This window comes from Lissotriton vulgaris, chromosome 1_2 (genome assembly GCF_964263255.1).
Source record: "Lissotriton vulgaris chromosome 1_2, aLisVul1.2, whole genome shotgun sequence".
In the NCBI taxonomy this organism is placed as follows: Eukaryota; Metazoa; Chordata; class Amphibia; order Caudata; family Salamandridae; genus Lissotriton; species Lissotriton vulgaris.
The window spans coordinates 64,122,244-64,143,183 of record NC_141686.1 but is presented as its reverse complement, the minus strand read 5'-3'; the positions used below and the strand labels follow the sequence as shown (position 1 = coordinate 64,143,183).

The window sequence follows — 20,940 nt, the reverse complement described above, 5'->3', positions numbered from 1 at the left end:
AGCCTTGGAGCCCCTATCTCTACTTCAGAGTACATCTGTCATTGTGAATTGAATTTGTATTACATATCGGATTTTATAGCATCGAGACCGGCCTTGTTTTGGCTGGCTATTTGGAGAAATAAATTGGCCACCCTAACCCATGAAATCATAAGAGATTGTCTCAACTGCGAGAAAGGGATGACAATCCCTTGGCTCTCTGGAGTTCCTAATAAACTGAGCAGTGTGGGTTAAGGTCATCTTTTGTTTCACCTCAGCAAGATTGAGCCTAAAGACAAAAATGAAATAAAGTTTGCACTTTATGCACTTTATAGTAAAGATAGATTGGCGGGGGAGTTAACTAAATCAACTATCCAGGCTTACGTGAATAAAGATCTGTATATACAACCAATTCCATTGTATCGTACATTGCCAATGACAAACTTGGAAAGATCACTCCTGTTCCGTTTAAGGGCAGGCACTGTTAGATTCTATTATGTTTTTTATTAGGTTATTCTTCAATAAGATCTGAAGATAAATTATGCCCATGTGATGGTATGAGTTTACAAAATGATTTAAATTTTTTCTTTTTTTTGTAAATGTTATCTAAATACATCAAATGGTTTCTAGTTCCATATTTTAAGAAGCACAGACCACTTTCTTTGGAGCAGTCTTATTTGATGCTGCTAACTTTGAACAATGATGAGCTGATATTCCGTACCAGCACTTTTTTGAGAGTTATTACCTATGTACGTAAAACAATGGAGTACCCTTAGCAAACTTCTGTATTATCGCTGCCAAATAATCTGTAATTTTGTAATGAGTGTCATTTTAAATGTATTTGGAATCATGGCTATTTTATTTTTGGGATTGTATATTTGTACTGCTTTTATGGATTTGATCGAATTTGAATAAAGATTTTGATTTGATTCAACTTTGTCTCGCCTTCTCCTTCAGTGTCTTCTCGGGTGACTCCAGTTCATTCTCCTTCTTACAATGGGACCAGCGCCGAGATTTTCACCGACTCCAGAGGGTTTGTCGAATCCGGCTGATGCTGAGGTTCCTGCGGCTCCGGCGGCTCCAACTCCAGAGGTACCTCGTTTGGACCTCAAACTGGCACAGTACCCAGAATTTCCGGCACCGGGTTCGGATCCATCCCTTTTTTTAAATGTGATTTATGGTGTGTTCGCCAGGGCCTCGTACCCCACTGGAGCACCTTCGGGTCCCATGGGTCCTATCACTTTGTTTGGGTGTGCCTCACCAGTATCCTCCGACCCCCTTTGTGCCATTTATGCCGACAACGCCGTCCTGGCAATTTCCGGCTCCGAGGATGTCGACGCTGTATGGGCAGGCCCCTGCTTTATCCCGTGAACCTTCTTGTATTCGATCGGCGCCGGTTACTACAGCGGATCCTTCTTCGACGCTGCTCCCGCTGCTCCCGGAGCCATCGATGACACATGTGGTGCCGCTGACGCCGCAACCGAAGATGCGCTTGAGGAGAGAAGTGCAGAGGTTGTTGGCGGAGGAGCAGTACCAGGCTGAAGAGACGGAGGAAGGAGAAGTATATGATACAGAAGATTTGTTTGAGGGTTTGTGTGAGGCAAGTGGACTTGATACTTCCCCAGAGTGGGACTTTGCTTCTCAGAAGGCTTCCTCCTCGAAAGAAGTTGCACAGTACCATATAGTGATAAGGAAGGCTACTGAACTTCTGGATTTGCAGCTTCCTATGGCTTAGTATAAGCCTAATTTACTCACAGAGGTTCTTCATTCTCCGTCCTCTGTGGTTGAACAACTTTTGCCTTTCAACAAAGCATTGAGTGAGCCAATCCTTGATGTGTGGCGCAACCCACTTTCTGCTCCTGCAGTTTCAAGGTCGGTGTCCAGAAGATATAGACCTGCTCCAGGGGATCCTGTGTTCCTTTCATCCCACCCCTCTCCTTAGAGCTTAGTGGTGCAGGCTTCTTGTTCCAAGCAGGCCACAGGTGCTTTACCGCAGGCTCCTGCTGACAGGTATTCCAAGAAGTTGGAACAATCTGCAAAGAAGGTCTTTTCATTGGCTAGCATGGCTCTGAAGTCTAACAATACCACTTGTCTGTTGGGTAGATATATTCATGCCCTTATGGGCTCTGCCACACAACTTCTTCCTTAATTGTCTGTGGAGGATAGGGGAAATCTGAGTGAAATGCTGGCAGACTCACAGGCTGCGGCTCGCCAAGTCATCCAGTCTAGCCTGGACACAGCGGATTCTGTTGCCTGGGTGATGGATTCATCCATTGCAACAAGAAGACATGCGTGGTTGAGGTCTTCTGGATTCTCTCCAATGTACAGGCTGACCTTCTTGATCTGCCTTTTGATTGGTCTAGACTTTTAAGAGAGAAAGCTTATTCTATTCTGCAAAGATTTGAGGACAGGAAGGCCACAGCAAAGTCTTTGGGCCTGCGGTCTCAGACGAAAGATTATGGCTATAAACAATACCGTGGCTTCGGGAAGTCTTCCTTTCGTGGTTGCAGACAGCCCCATTAGCAGCAACAGCAACAAAACAAAACCCCTTGTACAAATCTCATAGGGGTAAAGGCGGATGTCAGCCTTCTTCCTCCTCCTCCTCTACCTCCCCAACCCCTCCTGGTAATGCAGGAAAGCAGCCCTAAATCCGCCAACCTGGATCATGTAGGTCCCTTGGGAGGTTGGCTTACCCATTTTCTACAAGATTGGAAACTGAACACTTGATTTTTCTGATAAAATCGCCTGCCTACAGAAAACGATTGATCCCCTTGGTTCCCCGCACTCTGACAACAAGTCCCACAAGCCTTCTCCGCCCCATAAAAAGAGCCTGGTATGTAGATTCTATCCATGCACAAACTAGTAGTATATGTAGCAACTTTAGAATAGAGGCTTTCATTCAATCAAAATAGTAAAACGCTTTTTTCTTTGCATCTTTCAGACACAAAGAATAAAAGCCCTGATGAGAGCCCAGGGACGCTTGTCCTGGTCTCGAAACGCGTCGGCGGCTTTGGTGGAATAGAGCATTATTAACAAACAATACTAGGATTAGCCAGTCAAGACATTATCAATCTCTAGTAATTCAGTTGACCATATTCCCCATTCTTTCGATTTGTTTCATTCATTGATTCTATATGTATATGATATTGGTGTTTTGTTATGTATTAATTTCTTTGCAGGATGTTTGATGTTTTATATATTATTTTGACATTGTTTGTTTCTATGTGTATCAAACCAATTGTACAGTGATGTAAATATTGAATGTACAGTCCGTTTCATTTCTGCCTATCAATGTTAAAAAAGATACTTTAAAAGTTAAAATAATTGGCATTGAATAAGCATGCCTGGTTGGAATGTAATAAATATTTTTCTAACCTAAAAACGTTTTTTCGTTCAACTAAGTGTGGTTTAGGCAATTTTTGTGCTTTATACTGGAAATTAAACGGGGCAACCTGAATTCTTTCACTCTCTCGCCTGACGTGATGGATGTTATATTATCGGCCAGGCGACACTTCACCAAGTCTATCTATTCCTACAGGTGGTCTAAATTTGTTAAATGGTTTGGAGAGAAGTCTATTGATCCCTTAAAAGCTCATCTTTCTGATGTTCTTTGTTTTACGTTGCATTTGGCCCAGCAGGGTTGTGCTGTGGCTACTGTTATAGGATATTTGTTGGCTTTATCAGCATTACTTTGTTTGCCTTATCAGCCTTCTCTTTTCAAATCTCTCATTGTTATAAGGTTCATTAAGGGGCTTACTAACATGTTTCCGCCCACTCCTTTTATTATGCCCCAGTGGGATTCGAATCTGATTTTAACTTTCTTGATGGGTTCTCCTTTTGAACCTATGCTTAGTTGTCCTTTGAGACTGCTGTCATTTAAAACGTATTCCTTGTGGCTATCACCTCGGCTAGGAGGGTGAGTGAGCTTCAGGCTTCGAGTTCAAAGCCTCCGTTTCTGACCATACATGCTGAAAGGATGGTCCTCAGGACCAGGGCTGCTTCTCTGCATAAGGTGGTAACTCCCTACCATCTAGGACAGTCCTTTACCCTCCCTACTTTCTATCCTTCCCCCCTCATCTTTCCAAGGAGGAGGAGAGGCTTCACCAATTGGATCCTAAGAGAGCGATTAGTTTCTATCTGGATAGAAAGAAGAACTTGCGACAGGATGATCATCTCTTTGTGGGCTACGTTGGACGCATAAAGGGCAAGGCGTTGCACAAGCGCACTTTATTCAGATGGATCATGTTGTGCATCAATTTCTGCTACGCTCTGGCTGGTAAGAAGCCTCCTGAAGGCATTAGAGCTCACTCCACCAGGGCTAAACCATCTACTTCTGCCTTGTCCATATGTGTTCCTGTGTTGGACATATGTAGGCCGCAACTTGGACCTCCCTTCACACTTTCGCGAAGCATTACTGCTTAGATTTCTAAGTGAAGAGGAACAGCCATTTTGCGCGCTCTCTTTTGCAAGATTTTTTGGTACAAAAGGGTAGACACCCTCCCCCTGAAGTGGGACTGCTGTGGAAATCTTTTCATAAGGTGAGGACTCCACAGACCGATGTATCCATCAGAAGAACAAGTTACTTAACTACGGTATCGCTTTTTCTGGTGGATACAGTATCTGCCTGTGGTTTCCTCACTGACCCACCTTCCTCCCCGTTGTCCACCCTTTTATACCTTAAAAGAGGTATTGGCTTATATGGTTATTTCATATTGTCATTTTTTATTGCCTCTGTTTGCCTATGTGTAGGTTTATAGGAAATGTTTGCTTTCTTTGCTTTACTATTTCACTTTACACTGTGTGTATTTGTGTGAATAATGTGTACTATGTATACATTGTCTCAATGGTCAGGCTGCCCGTTTGTCTTGGTGGCACGGAAAAAATAAGTGGAACTGACGTCATCACGTGGATGTGGTCTTCGTATGGCTCCTATGACGTCATGCCAAGCCAAGTGCGGAGCCATGGCATTGTGACGACCTCGTTGGCGTGGGGTGCTAGGAAAAAGTTTCCGCCGAATGCTGGCGCAGGGGATATTCATAAGGTGAGGAATCCACAAGCAGATACTGTATCCACCAAAAAAGCGTTACCGAAGGTAAGTAAGTTGTTCTACAGCCCTAAAGGTGTCATGACAGGGTTAGTTGTCCTGGAGTCAGGCTGTGGAGCAAGTCAAGCACCACATATGGTCAAACACTTTACTGCAACACATGCCCATAGAAACAATTGAGGCAGGGAATTAAAAAATACCAAAAAGAAACTGTTAAATTAATTAAATGAATTCAACATTTAAAATATATAATATGTACTGCTTATATTTGGAACGAATTAAACTTACTATGTTAAATAATAGTTGGAAAAGTGTTGTAGCTAAGTTTATTAAATAAACAAAATATTGAGGGTGAATAATTTTTACCCTCATAGGCAGCACTGCTGTGGTACCATGCAGATTCAGAATCCAGGCACCAGGGGACTATTCTAAATGTCAAGAATCTGCATTTAGATAGGGTATGCACCAGAATGAGTGTTACCAAAGGTAGTTGGTCAATTGTTCTTTTGTGAGCTCCAATTCATTGTTCAGTTTAGAATTAAATTCTGTCATTGGAAGTGTTTCCTGTGTCCCATTTTTCTCTTGATGTGAGACTACAGTTCTTTGTTTAGAGTGTTCATTATTTGGTAATGTCAGTAAGGATTTCCAAACTTGGTTTTAGTACAATAGTTCGAAAGAACCTCCCTAAGTTCAATCAATCAATCAATCAATGAGTGAACTTGTAAAGCACGCTACTTAACCATGAGGGTCTCAAGGCGCTGACGGTGGGGGGGGGGGTAGTGGGGGGAGTGCTGTTACTGCTTGAAGAGCCATGTCTTGAGGAGCCTTCTGAAGGTGAGCAGGTCTTGGGTCTGCCGTAGATGTGTGGGGAGGGTGTTCCAGGGCTTGGCGGCGAGGAAGGAGAAGGATCTACCGCCGGAGGTTGTTCGTTGGATGCGCGGGACGGTGGCTAGGGCGAGGCTGGTGGAGCGGAGCTGGCGGGCGGGGTTCTAGAAGTGGAGTCTGTCGTTTAGGTATGCTGGTCTGGTGTTGAAGAGTGCTTTGTGTGCGTGGGTGAGGAGTTAGAAGTTGATCCTCTTGCTGACGGGGAGCCAGTGCAGGTCTCTTACGTGGGAGGTGATGTGGCTTCGGCGGGGGATGTTGAGGATCAGTCAGGCTGAGGCGTTCTGGATGCGTTGTAGTCGTTGCAGGTGTTTGGGCGGGATGCCTGCGTAGAGTGCGTTGCCGTAGTCCAGCCTGCTGCTGACCGGGCTTGGGTCACTGTTCTTCTTGTTTCGGTCGGGATCCACTTGTAGATCCTGCGGAGGGTGTTTTAGCAGGAGGAGGAGATGGCATTGACCTGCTTCGACATGGAGAGGGAGGAGTCGAGGATGAATCCTAGATTGCGTGCGTGGTCTGTGGGTGTTGGAGCTGCTCCCAGTGCGGACGGCCACCAGGAGTCGTCCCACGCAGAGGAGGTGGGACCTAGGATGAGGACCTCTGTCTTGTCCGAGTTCAGTTTCAGACAGGTGCTCCTCATACACTCTGCGATGGCCTTCATTCCCTCGTGGAGGTTGGTTTTGGCAGTGTGCGGGTCCTTGGTGAGGGAGAGGATGAGCTGGGTGTCGTCGGCGTAGGAGATGATGTTCAAGTTGTGTTGGCGGGCCACTTGCGCGAGGGGGGCCATGTAGACATTGAACAGGGTGGGGCTGAGGGATGAGCCCTAGGTTACGCCGCAGATGATGTCGGTGGATGCGGATAGGAAGAGCGGGAGGCATACTCTCTGGGTTCTGCCGGCGAGGAAGGACATGGTCCAGTCCAGGGCCTTTTTCTGGATTCCGGCTTCTTGGAGGCGTGTTCTTAGTGTGCGGTGGCAGACCGTGTCGAAGGCGGCTGACAGGTCCAGGGGGATGAGGGCAGAGGTTTCGCCGGAGTCTAGCTGGCGCCTGATGTCGTCTGTGGCGGCAATGAGGGCATTCTCGGTGCTCTGGTTGCGTCTGAATCCGGACTGGGATGGATCTAGTATGTTGTTGTCCTCGAGATGGCGGGTCAGCTGCATGTTGGTGATTTTCTCGATGACCTTTGCCGGGAAGGGGAGCAGGGAGATGGGTCGGAGGTTCTTGAGGTCTTTGGGGTCCGCCTTGGGCTTCTTGAGGAGGGCGTTGATTTCGGCGGGCTTCCAGCTTTCCGGGAATGTCGCTGTGTCGAAGGAGATGTTGATGATCTTCCGTAGTTGGGGTGCGATGGTTGCATCAGCTTTGTTGAAAACGTGGTGTGGGCAGGGGTCTGACGGAGATCCTGAGTGGATGAAGTTCATAACCTTGCATGTCTCTTCATCGTTGACGTAGGACCAGGAGGTCAGCTGGTTGGTGAGGGAGGTGTTCCAGGTGTGGATTGTTGTGGTCGGGACGGATGGGGAGTTGAAGCTGTCGTGGTTGTCGGCGATCTTGCGATGGAAGAAGGTGGCCAGTGAGTCACATAGATCTTGCGATGGCGGGATGTCGTTGGTCTTGGCGCTGGGGTTGGAGAGTTCCTTCACTATGTTGAAAAGTTCTTTGCTGTTGTGTGCGTTATCCAGTCGGGTTTTGAAGGACGATCTCTTGGCTGTTCTGATGAGGTGGTGATGTCTGCAGAAGGCGCCCTTGTGGGCTGCGTGCCTGTCTGGTGTGCGGTTGTCGAGACGTTTCTTCTCCAGCTTCCGGCATGTTCGTTTGGAGATCTGGAGTTCTTCGGTGAACCAGGCGGATTTCTTGATGGGGTGGTTGATGGAGGGTTTCTTGATCGGGGCGAGGGTGTTGGTGCAGTCGTTGATCCACTGTCTGAAGTTTCAGGTGGCGGTGTCTGTGTAGGTGGGGTCAGTGGGTGGGTTCTGGGTGCGGTGGTGCGTGGTTGGTTTCTTGAAGGTGAAGTGAATATATTGGTGGTCAGTCCAGTGGAGTTTGAAGGTGATGTGGGTGCTGGTGGAGAAGACTGGGTCGAGCGTGTGGCCGGCGGCGTGTGTGGGTTCGGTGAAGAGTTGTCGGAGGCCGAGGTTGGCGAGGTTGTTGATCAGGGTGGTGGAGTTGGCGTAGTTGTTGTTCTTGAGGTGGAAGTTCAGGTCCCCGAGGAGGATGTAGTCCATGGAGGCGAGTGCGTGGGTGCTGGCAAGGTCGGCGATGGAGTCGATGAAGAGGGTCCGGGGTCCTGGAGGTCTGTAGATGAGTGTTCCTCTGAGGGTGGTGTTGGGGTCCGTGTGGATCCGGAAGTGAAGGTGTTCGGCGGAGTCGTCTGCGGAGGTGTGTGTAGGAAGGTACATCCTGACTATGGTTGCCCCCAACTTTTTGCCCTGTGTTTTAGCTGGTTTTTGACATAGTCGACCTGGGGCCCTGCCAATCAGGACCCCAGGCCTACTGCTCTCTCTGTAAAATGGATTCCATGTACCCTAGGTACATTTCCAATTGGTACTGGGCCACCCTATCAGACCCTGTAACTCAGGGCATGGGTGTACCCAGGGCTGCCAGGGGCTGAAGCATGTATTATGCCACCCCTGGCTGGCCTCCTAAATTTGACACAACTGGCTGCATGACAGCTGGGGCAAAGTCGTGTAATCACCCTTTGCTGTAGGTGTAGTATACCTATACCTAACCCTAAAATGGACACACAGATTCCTATCAGTCACTCCTATGGCAGGCCTTGACAATCCTGAAGGCAGAGTGCTTGGAATCGTGTGAGATGGTGCTCTGGCATGAGCTGAGCCTGTCTGCAGCTTGCGGAACCAAGTCCTAATAGCTGTTCCATGATATCGCATACCATATACTCTTAAGTGCATTATAATCCTCGCGGTTAAATGCTAACTTTGGTATTGCTTTATCAAAACATGTCGAGTAAGGTGTCATACGAATTGGAATACTAACCCCTCGCCAATTCTGGCGACGGGGTTAGCATTCCACCCTTCTAGAGGGACACGACATGTATGTAACTGTGAACCCCGGTTAAAGTTAACTGAAGCCTCAGCTCCACAAAATGGATGCTGCCACCACAGACACGAGTCTGACCTCCTGCTGCTGGGAGTCCTTCCAGCGAGGGAGGCCTGGACAAAGGGTTTCCTGTCCGGGGCGGTGCTAGCACCATCCCAGACATGGTTTTGTGTATCCTGGGTAGGCAGGGCTTTACAGGAAGGTGACTGCTGAGTGACACCCCGGTGCTCACTACGCATAGGCCGGTCTGAACCAGTTCCAGGAACACACCAGCCCCTGGCCTGGGGAAGTCCGGCATGGCAGAGGGGTGTAACCACCCCCCTCCTAGTCCCACCCATAGCAGGACCTAGTCACCGGGTCAGCCCCCTTTTTTAGTATAAAGATGGGAGCGGGCCCCCTGTTCAAATTAGATCATCTTTGGAATCAAGACACGACTTTCTGCGAAAGGACTTCACGATTTCTTCATCAAGATTCTCCCTTGTGGCTAAGGAGTAGTCACCCTGCATCCGCAGGCACCATCCTAAAGAACACTGCGGTCTGCTGCAAGTCCTTCATCACGAATCCGACGACCCAGCTCGACGAGACCCGGCTTCCCTGGCACCTCTGACCTCTACTCACCTCTACAGCAAAGCTGAGAACCGTGAGTGCGACGAGACCTCGAGGGACCGACGATCGCCAAGACTGCACGACATCTTTACTGCAAGCCCACCGTGTCCTCCACGGGTGAGTGCTTTGGGGTCCGAGAAGCCCCGACCCTGCGCAGCTCCAGCACCCAAGATCAGCCTCCCTGCATCTCCACGATCTGCGTGGGGCCCTTCTGCTGTTTGCTGTGCACCGCGTTGTTTGGCTACTAGCCGGCTTGCTTGTGGCCTTCTGAACGACGCCCGACGACATCACTGCTGCTGGTCTGGTTGCTCCAGACTGGCCCTTGCTTCCTTCTTCAAGAGAGGCACCCCGGACCCTCCTGGTCCACTCCAGACGCCATTTTAGGTCCACCGCGTGGGCTTGAATTTACCAAGGCTTTGTTGCCCAATCCTGGGTCCAGCGACGCCGACAGCTTCTATCTTCGTGGGACAGCTCGATCCTCCTTCCTGGTCGCCGACAACGCCTCCTGGTCCGTGAGATCTCCGAGCCCAGCGTCACCCACACGCCTTGTCGAGGTGGCTACCATCCGGTGCCCTCCTGGTGCCCACTGACTACTGGCTAGTAGTCTCGAACTTGGTCCCCTCTGCTTTCAGGTGTCATCTTCCATCGATCCAGGCTTGGATCCACCGAACTTTCTTCACTGGTCGCCTGCCAGCAACTTCTTTCTTCCAGGCTCCTGGTCCGTCAACGAGGATTCCCGACGTCTTTTGAGTCCTATGCAGCTGCAGCCCCTGGGCTAGGTAACTTCGGCATTTCGGTGCCCCAGCATAGCCTCAGTATCCAAGGGTCAGAATCTACTTTCGTTTTCTCCCTACCAGGTCGGGTTCGCCCGAGAACACTAACTTTGCAATTTCTAGCTACCATAGACTTTGTCCCGCATCTCGCGTGAGAGTGCACACACTGCACCCGAGTCCCCTGGGTCTCCTAGAAGTAATCTAACGATTCTATAGCCAAGTACTAGCGATTCCAAAGCCTATTAGTACTGTACTTACCTGCTAGTCATTTCGCATTCCACTTTTCAAGTATATGGTTTTCCGTGCCCCTCGGGCATTTGTATATACTGTGCTAACTTAAGTATTTTTGTAAGAGTTTTGGTTTGTGCTTAGTACCCTGTCCTCATAAAGAGTACAGGGCTGTTGTGATTCTTAATAAATAACTGTTTATTTTCATAACACTTGTGTGGTGTCCTTTCACTTGGTGTTCAAGGGGTATATGTGGTATAACAGCTGGCTTAACACGCCCTCTCGAGTCTTTAGCCTTAGACTGCTCGTATCCACGCTACTAGATAGCTGGTCTATAAGGTTGACTTACAACCAATCATCAATAAGGGTTGCTGGACTGATACATAGTGTTCACTAGAATAGTGACCACTGCATATCAGGCCACCTTCTCACAGTGTGGACCTGGTGGGTGGATTTGTGGACGATGGCTATTGCTCCTCCCATCCTGTTGGTGCGGTCTCTGCGGGAGATCTTATAGCCAGCCGGGATGGCTATGGCGATGTTGGGTGCCGAGGAGTCGTTCCACCAGGTCTCGGTCAGGAAGGCAACGTCTGGGGCGGTGGTGTCTAGCAGGTCCCAGAGCTCGACAGCATGTTTGCGGGCGGAACGGGTGTTGAGAAGTATGCAGTGGAGGTGGTTGGGTCCGGTCCTTGTTGTTTTGGTGGTTCTGTCGCATGTGCAGTTGCAGGTGTGGCAGGAGAAGGGTCTGTGGGTGCGTTTCGTGGCGGCCTGGAAGCAGCGGTGGTCTAGGCCGGTGTTGAGAGCGTGGAGAGTGTTGGCGTCGTATCGGAGTGTGACGTTCTGGTGTGTGCGGGGTCATGGGGTTCTAGCGTGGTCCATGCGCGAACGGGCTTGCCTTTGGTGCGCCATCGGCGCGCCCACTGCGCGTCCTGGCAGCGACCGTCATTTTAAGGCGGGGAGGTAGGGAGGAGCAGCTGGGAGGCGGGAGCGGGGCGGCGAGGGGGCGTGGCCGCGGGGTCAGCGACGGTAAGCGAGCGGGCACAGAAAACAGAAGGGGGGTGGGGGGAACAGTACGGGATTACAGTGGGAGGAAAAAAACACAGTAATGGAGATATAAAAAACAAATTCACAAGGATGACAAAAAATTAAGGCAGACCATAATCGGCACAACGGTCTAGGGGCACACGGGTCTGGAACCCACGCAGAAGCGGCAGCAGCGGGGCGAGCGCACACAGGTGGTGCTGATCGGCAGTGGGGGGTGTGACCTGGCCTGCAAGCAGGGTCAGGGGCCACCTCCTCTGTCGGGCAGCGACCGGCTTTTGAGGCAGGGAGGGGGGGGGAGCAGCTGGGAGGCGGGAGCGGGGCGGCGAGGGGGCATGGCCGCGGGGTAAGAGGCGGGAAGCGAGGGGGCACAGAAAACAGAAGGGGGGTGGGGGGGGGAACAGTACCGGGTTACAGTGGGAGGAAAAAAACACAGTAATGGAGGTACAAAAAACAAATGCACAAGGATGACAAAAAATTAAGGCAGACCACAATCGGCACAGCGGTCTAGGGGCACACTGGTCAGGAACCCACGCAGGAGCGGGGCGAGCGCACACAGGTGGTGCTGCTCGGCAGTGGGGGGTGTGACCTGGCCTGCAAGCCGGGTCAGGGGCCACCCACTGTGTCGGGCAGCGACCGGCTTTTAAGGCGGGGAGGGATGGAGGAGCAGCAGGTAGGCGGGAGCGGGCAACGAGGGGGCGTGGCCGTGGGGTCAGCGGCGGGAAGCAAGCGGACACAGAAAACAGAAGGGGGTGGGGGGGAAACAGTACCGGGTTACAGTGGAAGGAAAAAAACACAGTAATGGAGGTACAAAAAACAAATGCACATGGATGACAAAAAATTAAGGCAGACCAGAATCGGCACAACGGTCTAGGGGCACACTGGTCTGGAACCCACGAAGGAGCGGCAGCAGCCGGGCGAGCGCACACAGGTTTTGCTATTCATCAGTGGGGGGTGTGACTTGGCCTGCAGATAATAAATATTGTACTGTGTATTTTTTTTTATGTAAGTAAACTATCCTCTATCCCTTCCTTTTAATTGAAATTGTAAATAACTCTTTCTCATGTCCCAATGAAATCTCTTTCTTTTAACAGCTGACTACATAGTGATGCAGTTTGGACGAGTGGCAGAAGATGTTTTCACCTTGGACTATAACTACCCCATGTGTGCACTGCAGGCATTTGCCATTGGTCTCTCAAGCTTTGACAGCAAATTGGCATGTGAATGAGGATTCAAATGTAACTGCACCTTCTGAAAATCAATGCTCAAAATATTGCAACTTTACTTTTACTCATGCGCCCGCTCTATGACCTGTCTAGTAATTATGGTTGAGAACAAACAACATCAAATGTGCTTTTTCTTGATACATTGGTGGAAACTTACTCAAAGACCTTGGAGGGCGGTAACTGCCCAATTTTAGCAGCAGTGATTGAGGGTAGTGAATGTTTGTGTACGTGCGTGTGTGTCTGTCCTTGTGCATGTGTGACATTTTAATACATTTATTTAAAACTCTCTCAGAATTTGCTGGCTGTGACAAAATCATCCGAGCCATAGGAAGCCTAGGGTAGACCGTTCGTCTCAATATGTGAATGTTAGTTGCATGGGCATGTGGAAAAACACTGATACACCAACTTCTCTACTTTTCCAAAGCATTTTATTCCGTGCATCTCTTGTGTAATTTATCTTGCCAGCGCTCGGAGTACATGCCAGTGCTCAGATTACATGTCAGTGGAAAGGAAAATATTTGCAAAAATAATTTGATATTTACGGTCATCTTCACCACCAAAAATCAGTAGACTTTTTCTGATTGTGTTGCACATTTCCATTTCTTAATTTGCAAATGTGTAAGCACAATTGATGTATTTGTTTTCTTGCAAATTTAATAATGGATTTGGATTTGAGGCATTATTTTGGTAATCCACGCACATAAGTAATTGTTAAGACGGTATTGGTTTTCATTGTAGGGATTGGCAGGGTTGCTTCTTGAGGCAATGAAAAGCAGCCTTATCTGAGCTGAGTTACCAAAAATAGCTGTACATAGAGTCGGAGTAAAAAGGGACTTGCAAAATAGAATGTTCATTTATTTTCTAAACAAAATATAGCTTCTTTATTGGGGGGTTTTACCTTCACTTAAACACTTTCGAGATTGTCAAGATCAAATCTACAGATTTTGACAAATTGAATATTGGTTGATTTAACATTTGCTGCAAAGCTTACCACGGTACTTTTAATTATTATATCAGTTTACGTACTGTTAAGTTTAATTATTTTTTTATAATATTGTTGTCCCTGTCTACATGAGATATTTCTTATGTGTAGTCTGTATTTGTTTTGTAGCCATGTGTCCTCATTGTATGTGTTAGAGGATTTATATTTTTCTAGCTACCCATATTGTGTACTAGTGGACCACATTGCTGGTCCTCACACATTTCAGTCAAGGAATAGGAATGATGGCAGACATGGGAGCTCACCATGGTCTTGTTAAAAGGGATAATGAAAACAGTCCTAAAACAGGTCAGCTCCTAGGGGCATCAATGGCCGAATATCCCTGTCAGCTGAATGTGTATGGTGAAAAAAAAGGAGTCATAATGTCCATAGACGTATGTGATGTAGAATGAGGGACCTGTGCAATCCTGTAGTGTTTTGTGCGACACTGCAATGTCCCAATTTCAGTAGTTATTTAAAAACATTCAGCAGTGCAGTGAGACCTTGTTAATGTGCACTGTGTGCTATGCTGTGCCAATAGTTTCATCTTAATTGATAAAGATGATTTGTATTTGGTGTAAGCTGTATGTAGTTGCCTTTTCTCATTTGTAAGCATTAAATTAATAACTCAGTCGTATTCCTTGAACATATAATGTGATATCTGGGTGATGCTGCCACTGCCCTTATTTACTCCTGCCAATAGAATTTGTACGAAAGTGATCATGGTGTGCCCATGTGAAGCCATTGGTATTTCCTGGTAAGATGGGTCCGCAATTATTGTGTGCCCCAGTAAATCAAACCTTCATTAAATTCCTTGCTTTTTCAGATCCTTGATAGGTTGCTCTGCCTTCCCAAACGGTTGCCCTGTATAGGTGGTTGCCCATGCCCCCATGCCACACAGCACAAGTCAGTTGAAGAAACTCCTTGAGGACTGTCTGACCCACAAACCTTCAGGAAATAAACTGAGAACCAACTTGTATTCCCACAAAGACGAAGACTTTAGCTGCCCATCTGCGACACATGATTAAAACTTGGGGGTTTTAGTGATCTTGTAAATGCTCTGCTGGCCCTTCTACTTTTGGGAGTAGTTATAGTAGGGGTTTATTTGCCGCTTGGTTTCCATTGTAAGCAAATGCATTTGCAAAACCCGTTTTTGATCTTTACATTATTTTCACTCTCTATCTTAAAACCCACATATGGATTTAATTGAAAGAACGGTCAACTACATTAATGCACTGATCTATTTTAGAAAGTGGTTACAATGGAGTATAATCACAGTCACGGCCATGCATCCAAAAAAGAAAAACTTAATGCCATTCTATGTATGCTACGGGTAGGCTGCCCGAGTGAGTAGCATTGTGGTAACTATTTCCATAGGAAGTAAAAAATATTGACATTGGCAGTTGCAATGTCAAATTGAGATATTTAAAATGAGGAGTTAAAGTAAGGTTGATAATACTCAATACTACCAAATTGTTTTGAGTGAAGTATGGTTTGCAGCTATAACGGAGTATAGTGTATGACAATTGGGGAGAGTGAACTTGGATAAAATCTGATCTGCCAGTAATGTTTAGAGTAATGCGTGGGATGATGACACTATTACCACCATTGTCTATTACCACCATTGTCAACCCACCGTTTCCATATCCTCAATCAGGATCTGGGTTGATGATAACCTCTCCAACTTAAGTCCTAATACTGGTGGAGGTTTGGGTTTTATTGTTCAAAGTCCAACCATTCTACGAACTGTTCATTATTAGAAGACAAACACTTACACTGTAGATCATATCTCGTGTTTTTAGATAGAGTAAATGAATGAATTGCACATTGTCATTGTGCCTGTAATAGATGATCATATTTTTGTCTAATTTGCAGGAAACCATTTTCATTGACATCTCCTAGTCATGGTGCTTCTGATGGTATCAAGCCCAGTAAACTATTATTAATCTAAAATAATCTGATTCTCCCCATTACGAATTATTGAGAATTTATTGCTTGATGGGATTAACTTTGAAATACTAGCTGAGCTGCTCAGTACCTGTAATTTTATCATTTGTGGCAGTGCAATACCCGTTCAAAGGAAAGGGAATATTAGGCATAAAGGGACTTTCCTTGAGTTTCAACCAGGGTATAATTTATCTACCATGTAAGCAAAGATAAAAATATCTACGCAAAGCAATGCAGTGGAAAATACGATCAGATGGTTTGGATTCTGTATAAACTGTTTAACGGGTATTTAAGTTACTCGTGACTTGGGCAATGTGAAGTATGTGTATACTCCATGTTCCTTCTAATAAATTACAGTTTAGATAAGTAGACATTTGCTGTCTACTCTACTGTGTTTTATGCAGTTTTGTAGTATGGCGAACATTTAATCTTGAATACAGCTCTGTGTCTGGGAAGTCATTGTTCTTTAGATGCCTGTAGGAGGATGATTCTCAATTTTGTGAGATACAGTGAACTAGTAAATACCCATAGCCTTATTTTGAGTATTCACCCTTTGGACAATATTTTTGGTTATTTACAGCACGTACACTTATTCGGACGTTTGGGAGTTAAGTGCCACAAATCCAGATGCTTGTTGACTGTAAATTGTTAGGCTGGTCATGTTCTCAAGATGTAGTTGTGTCCAGCAATAACTTCAGAAACAATGGTGTTACCTTTTCCCTATACTTCAATGTGTGGCATTGTATACAATCGCACAATTTAATCTTCCACATCTGATAATTGTGGCTGTTTCTGTATTAAAACTTGTCATGCCTTTGTTTAGCAGTAGGCTTACCTTTTCACTGATCTTCCACGCCCATCACTTGTTTTGTGAATCAAGCTGGTACCAGTGGGTGTTCCAATATTCCTTCTTTTATGAGACGGGTACCTTGTGATTTTATTTCTTAATCATGTACATCTTTTATCTCCATTACAGAAATCGCTATAATGTGCCTTTTAATGCTTCTGCTTTTGTGACTTGATGGGTCTATATTACAGCGTGAAATTGTTTATTTTTAAGGCCTTTTCATTTATAATCTCAAATTTGCATGTCTGTACTTCAATTTGTTTACTGTTTTTGTTTTTTTAAGTTAACCGAGGGACGTTCCAGAGAAAGATTTCTTTCAACTTCTCTGGGATTATTTTGAATTCCACTGCAGTTATTTTGAGAGGAATATATAAATTGTAATTATTTTTATCAGATTCACATGTATTTTATATTTTTATCTCATGCACATACATTTTGTTGTCATCTTTGAGTCTACGTGACAGACAATTGAAGAACTGACAGTACAACCTGTTCTGTTAGCAGTGCTGCTCTGTATTTTTTGTTAGGTTTGTTACTCCCAGGTTTGAGGTGATGAGATTTTTGGTTGGCGTTCAGCTACTATAGCTCCAAAAATAGTATGCAACAGTTTAGTTGCTCTGACCTTGGCTATCATTCTCTTCAATAGTGCTGATTAGTCCCTGGAACTGAGAAACTGGATAAAGATAAATTAATGTATTACAGGCTTTTTACCATACCACAATCACATATGGTATGGACATATTGGAACTAATATTCAATATATGGAAGGCAAGAATTTTTTGTAAATGCTTTTCTTTCTTCTTATTAGAGGTATGTTCTGATGTTAAATTTTTCTTTTTACAAGCACACTGTATCACTGCTTGCAATAATTTATTGCAGGTGAGGACTGATGGTACAGTTCTCCATTTTAGGTTGCACAAAACTGGCATCCTCCTTCCCTCACTACTGTGAGAGAAGAATGTGATTTGCCGTCTGAGTGCACACTCTACCCCAACTGCAGAATTTAAAAGAAGAGTGGTAAAACATTAATGCCTAACTGGATTTATAAAGGTTGGGTGCATGGTCCTTGCTTTTCCATGTTATTGGAGAGTACGTCTGGTTTTAGAGCTTCTGTTTGACTACCTAATGTACTGGTCTTGCTTGTCAAGGCATCCTCAAGGTCACCACCTTTGAGTGTCTAGACAAGAGTAATGTCCCTCACTAGAGCCAGTGCCTGAATACCCAAAGTTGCTGTTTTTACTGCAGATGTACAATACTGTTCTCAGTGAAGAAACCTGAGCACAGCTAAGAAACCTACATTATCTTTTATTCACATTATGTGTCTTCGTTATTATTTATGGTCTTGTTCAAGTCTTATACTTTCTTTCTTGCTGCAAACATTTGTAACTTTTTGTACACAAATAAAATAATTTATATATATATATGTAAAACATGTTTGCTATTCTTGTGTTCTGTCTAACCACTGGATACTACTAACATGACATCTGAGTTTTTAATCGCAGTTGACAAGTACTGCCCTCCAATACTGAAACCATCAAGATTAAGTAGGCAAAACATATGCAAATGTATCATCTTAATCATCTTTTTTTCAGGAATCATAAGATGAACACATCTGGTCCCTGCTTTTCTATAACAAGGAAAATATGGTTGTATCTTTATTTCTTTGAACCTCTCTTTTTTCTGTTATCTAAAGTTACTTTTCTACATGGTTGTGTGCCATTCAGTGATACTCACTCCTAACTTACACAGTTTTTCTGGCAGTTTTAGTGACATCATGCACACCAAAAAGTAAAATTTTCAAAGAAAATTACCAAAACTGTCAAATGACAAAGGAATCTTTAAATGCACGTCCTTGGTGCAGAAAGAAAGGAACTGAAACCAATGCAAGCAAGTAACGTGTATATATACTGTTCCCTACATCAGCATAAGACGGAACAACTCGAGTTGGCATGATGTTGCACAACGCCACCTGTTGGAGCTGGAGGGAATTGCTATTCAAAGATTTCCAGATCCAGTCTGATGCCTGGAAGTATTAAAGAGTTGATGAATCTGTAATTTGATAGTCTCTACCAGAAAAGAAGTTACAAAAGGTAAGTAACTCTATTTTATTTTGCTGAATTCATAATGTCAACATAAAGATACACCAGATTCACATTTTTATATGAGTGGGTTTCCTTTCACTCTACCTGTGCTTTTTTTTCAAAAGCAAGTATTCCAATTCCTGTGCCGCACCATTCCTGTCATCTATGATAAACCATAAATAACAAAGGCTATAGTTTACCCATGTCAGGTGGCTGTATTTATTTCAGTCATGCCTTTTATGTTATTTTATTACTGGAAGCCTTCGTTCTTCTCTAGTAGATCCCCTTTTTCCGGGCCTTGTTCCCTGCAATGTGGGATGATATGGGTCAAACTGCCATCTCACATAGACCTTCCACCAAGTGATTGTAGTAAAAAGCGTATTCAAACCATTTTATTAAATTCGTAAATAAGCATACAGAAAGGACAGAGTACACAATTTGCATCTCATAACAAAATCATACTAGCCAATAGCCGTGAGTGCAACTCAGGTGATAGGGACAGTAAAATAAACTAGTCTATTGTTCTGACGCGATGGTGATCTTGTGATCTTGTGACCTTGTGGGAGTCTAATGATTACTGACATTCTGGCCATCAAACATGGCCAAGGGGAGATCTTCCTAACATTTTCAACCACAGTGGTTTACATAGACAGTACTGACTATGCCTTTTATGTATTTCTGTACAGTTGCATATCCCAGAGGGCCTTCTCGTTGTTCATGATTGTGTATCCTCATTTCACTACTTGTGGTTAACACAGTAATCGTATCATTCCATAAATATGTGATGGACTGTCTTCATAACTCCCTTTTTTTCCTCGCTCTCAGATTTGGCCCATTTTGATACTGGTCAGATCTTACCAGAGTTTTATATAGGTCTGACTCTCAGCTTACATCACCCATTCCAATTAGGTTCATGCCATCACCACTTCTTTCTTCTCTTATACTTTCTTCTGTTTTTTCTACCCTTCCTCTATCTCCTTTCCCTCCTCTTATTCTTTCTCCTCTTCCTCCTTTTTTTATCCTAGTCCTCCTGGGAAGAAGGTCAGACGGTAACCTTATTTGATTCGGGTAAATCTTTTTTTTTTCTTCAATTATTTTTGAGAATTTATCAAAATATATTGATCTGACTGGCCTGTGACAATGGCCTATGATGAACAGCCTGAAGACTGTGTGTCGCCCACACTCACTTCAGTTACATCCAAAAAATAAACCCGTAAACTAGAACAAGATATGACATTTTAAGAAATGATTCAAACCAAAGTCCAAGCTAATGTTAAAGTCTCCATAGCCTAACCACGCTCACTAACCCTTAGATCCAGCAAATAAAGTGGAAATTGTGAACCGTCAGAAGAAACTCCTTCAGACGTTGAAGGTTTTTTTGCAGCACTTCAAAAACCTTCATCCAGCTGAAGAAACAGGAATTCTTCAGAACACAGCAGAAACTCCATGAGGGCAGATTGACCAGCAAGGATTCAGAGGCACAACGCTCCTTTTAACTAGTGCTGCTGCTTGTTTATCCAGAATTTTCCATACCTTCTGGAACGGTAATGCATAATGCTTAAAAAAACCCACAGAATTCTGATAATTGTGGTTCCAAATGCTTCAACGGTGTACCCCTCCACCAGATCAAACAGCCTGCCGGATACTGTAGTTCTGAGAATTACGAACACTGAACCAATATCTGTGGCTGCGAATAGACCATGCAACTAAACCACCACTTTTCTGCAAAAAAAACTGACAACACCTACGTTGTGGTAAGTGATTGACAATAGCCACTGCTTCCATTTAAATATTGTTGCTTCTTTGATGCATTTCAGTACCATTGAGATCAGTCTTCCAGTGGGGGATTGGGTGACTTTTGTAAGTGGTGGAGCGTAAAAGTGGCTGTGGATAGAGTGAACTGTCGCCTCAATAAAGCGAAATAAGCAAAAACGCAATCACTAGAAAACAAGAAAGAAAGGAAAAAGGCCTGTGTAAAATATTACTTACTGTTTATACAAGGACCAGCAGCTGAATAAAATTATCGTAATGGTTGCCGAGGAAATCAAATAAAAGTAACTGCTTCGGATGTTACCGAACACTCTTAACTTACATGCTGCAGTCAGTCTGGACATGCTGAATGGCTAATTGTGCCTGCCCAATGCACACATGGGTTAACAGACGGCTCTCTCTGCGTCAGTGCTCCAATCTTCTCTCCCTCTCCGCTCGCACAGTGTTGTCAGCTGTACAGTGCAAAGGGAGAGAGAGTGCTGCGAAG

At 45.2% G+C, this 20,940-nt stretch overlaps 1 protein-coding gene across 2 annotated transcripts in view; it reads left to right on the top strand.

Moving 5' to 3' along the window:
- Window positions 1-15,096, top strand: part of TULP3 (TUB like protein 3) — a 522,214-nt gene extending 507,118 nt beyond the window's left edge. For both annotated transcript variants that reach the window (XM_086952811.1, XM_086952812.1), the window contains one exon: window positions 12,698-15,096. In XM_086952811.1, the coding sequence (XP_086808937.1) occupies window positions 12,698-12,831 (134 nt within the window). In that variant the 3' untranslated portion in view covers window positions 12,832-15,096. The remainder of the gene's footprint in view (window positions 1-12,697) is intronic.
- Window positions 15,097-20,940: the final 5,844 nt, after the last annotated feature.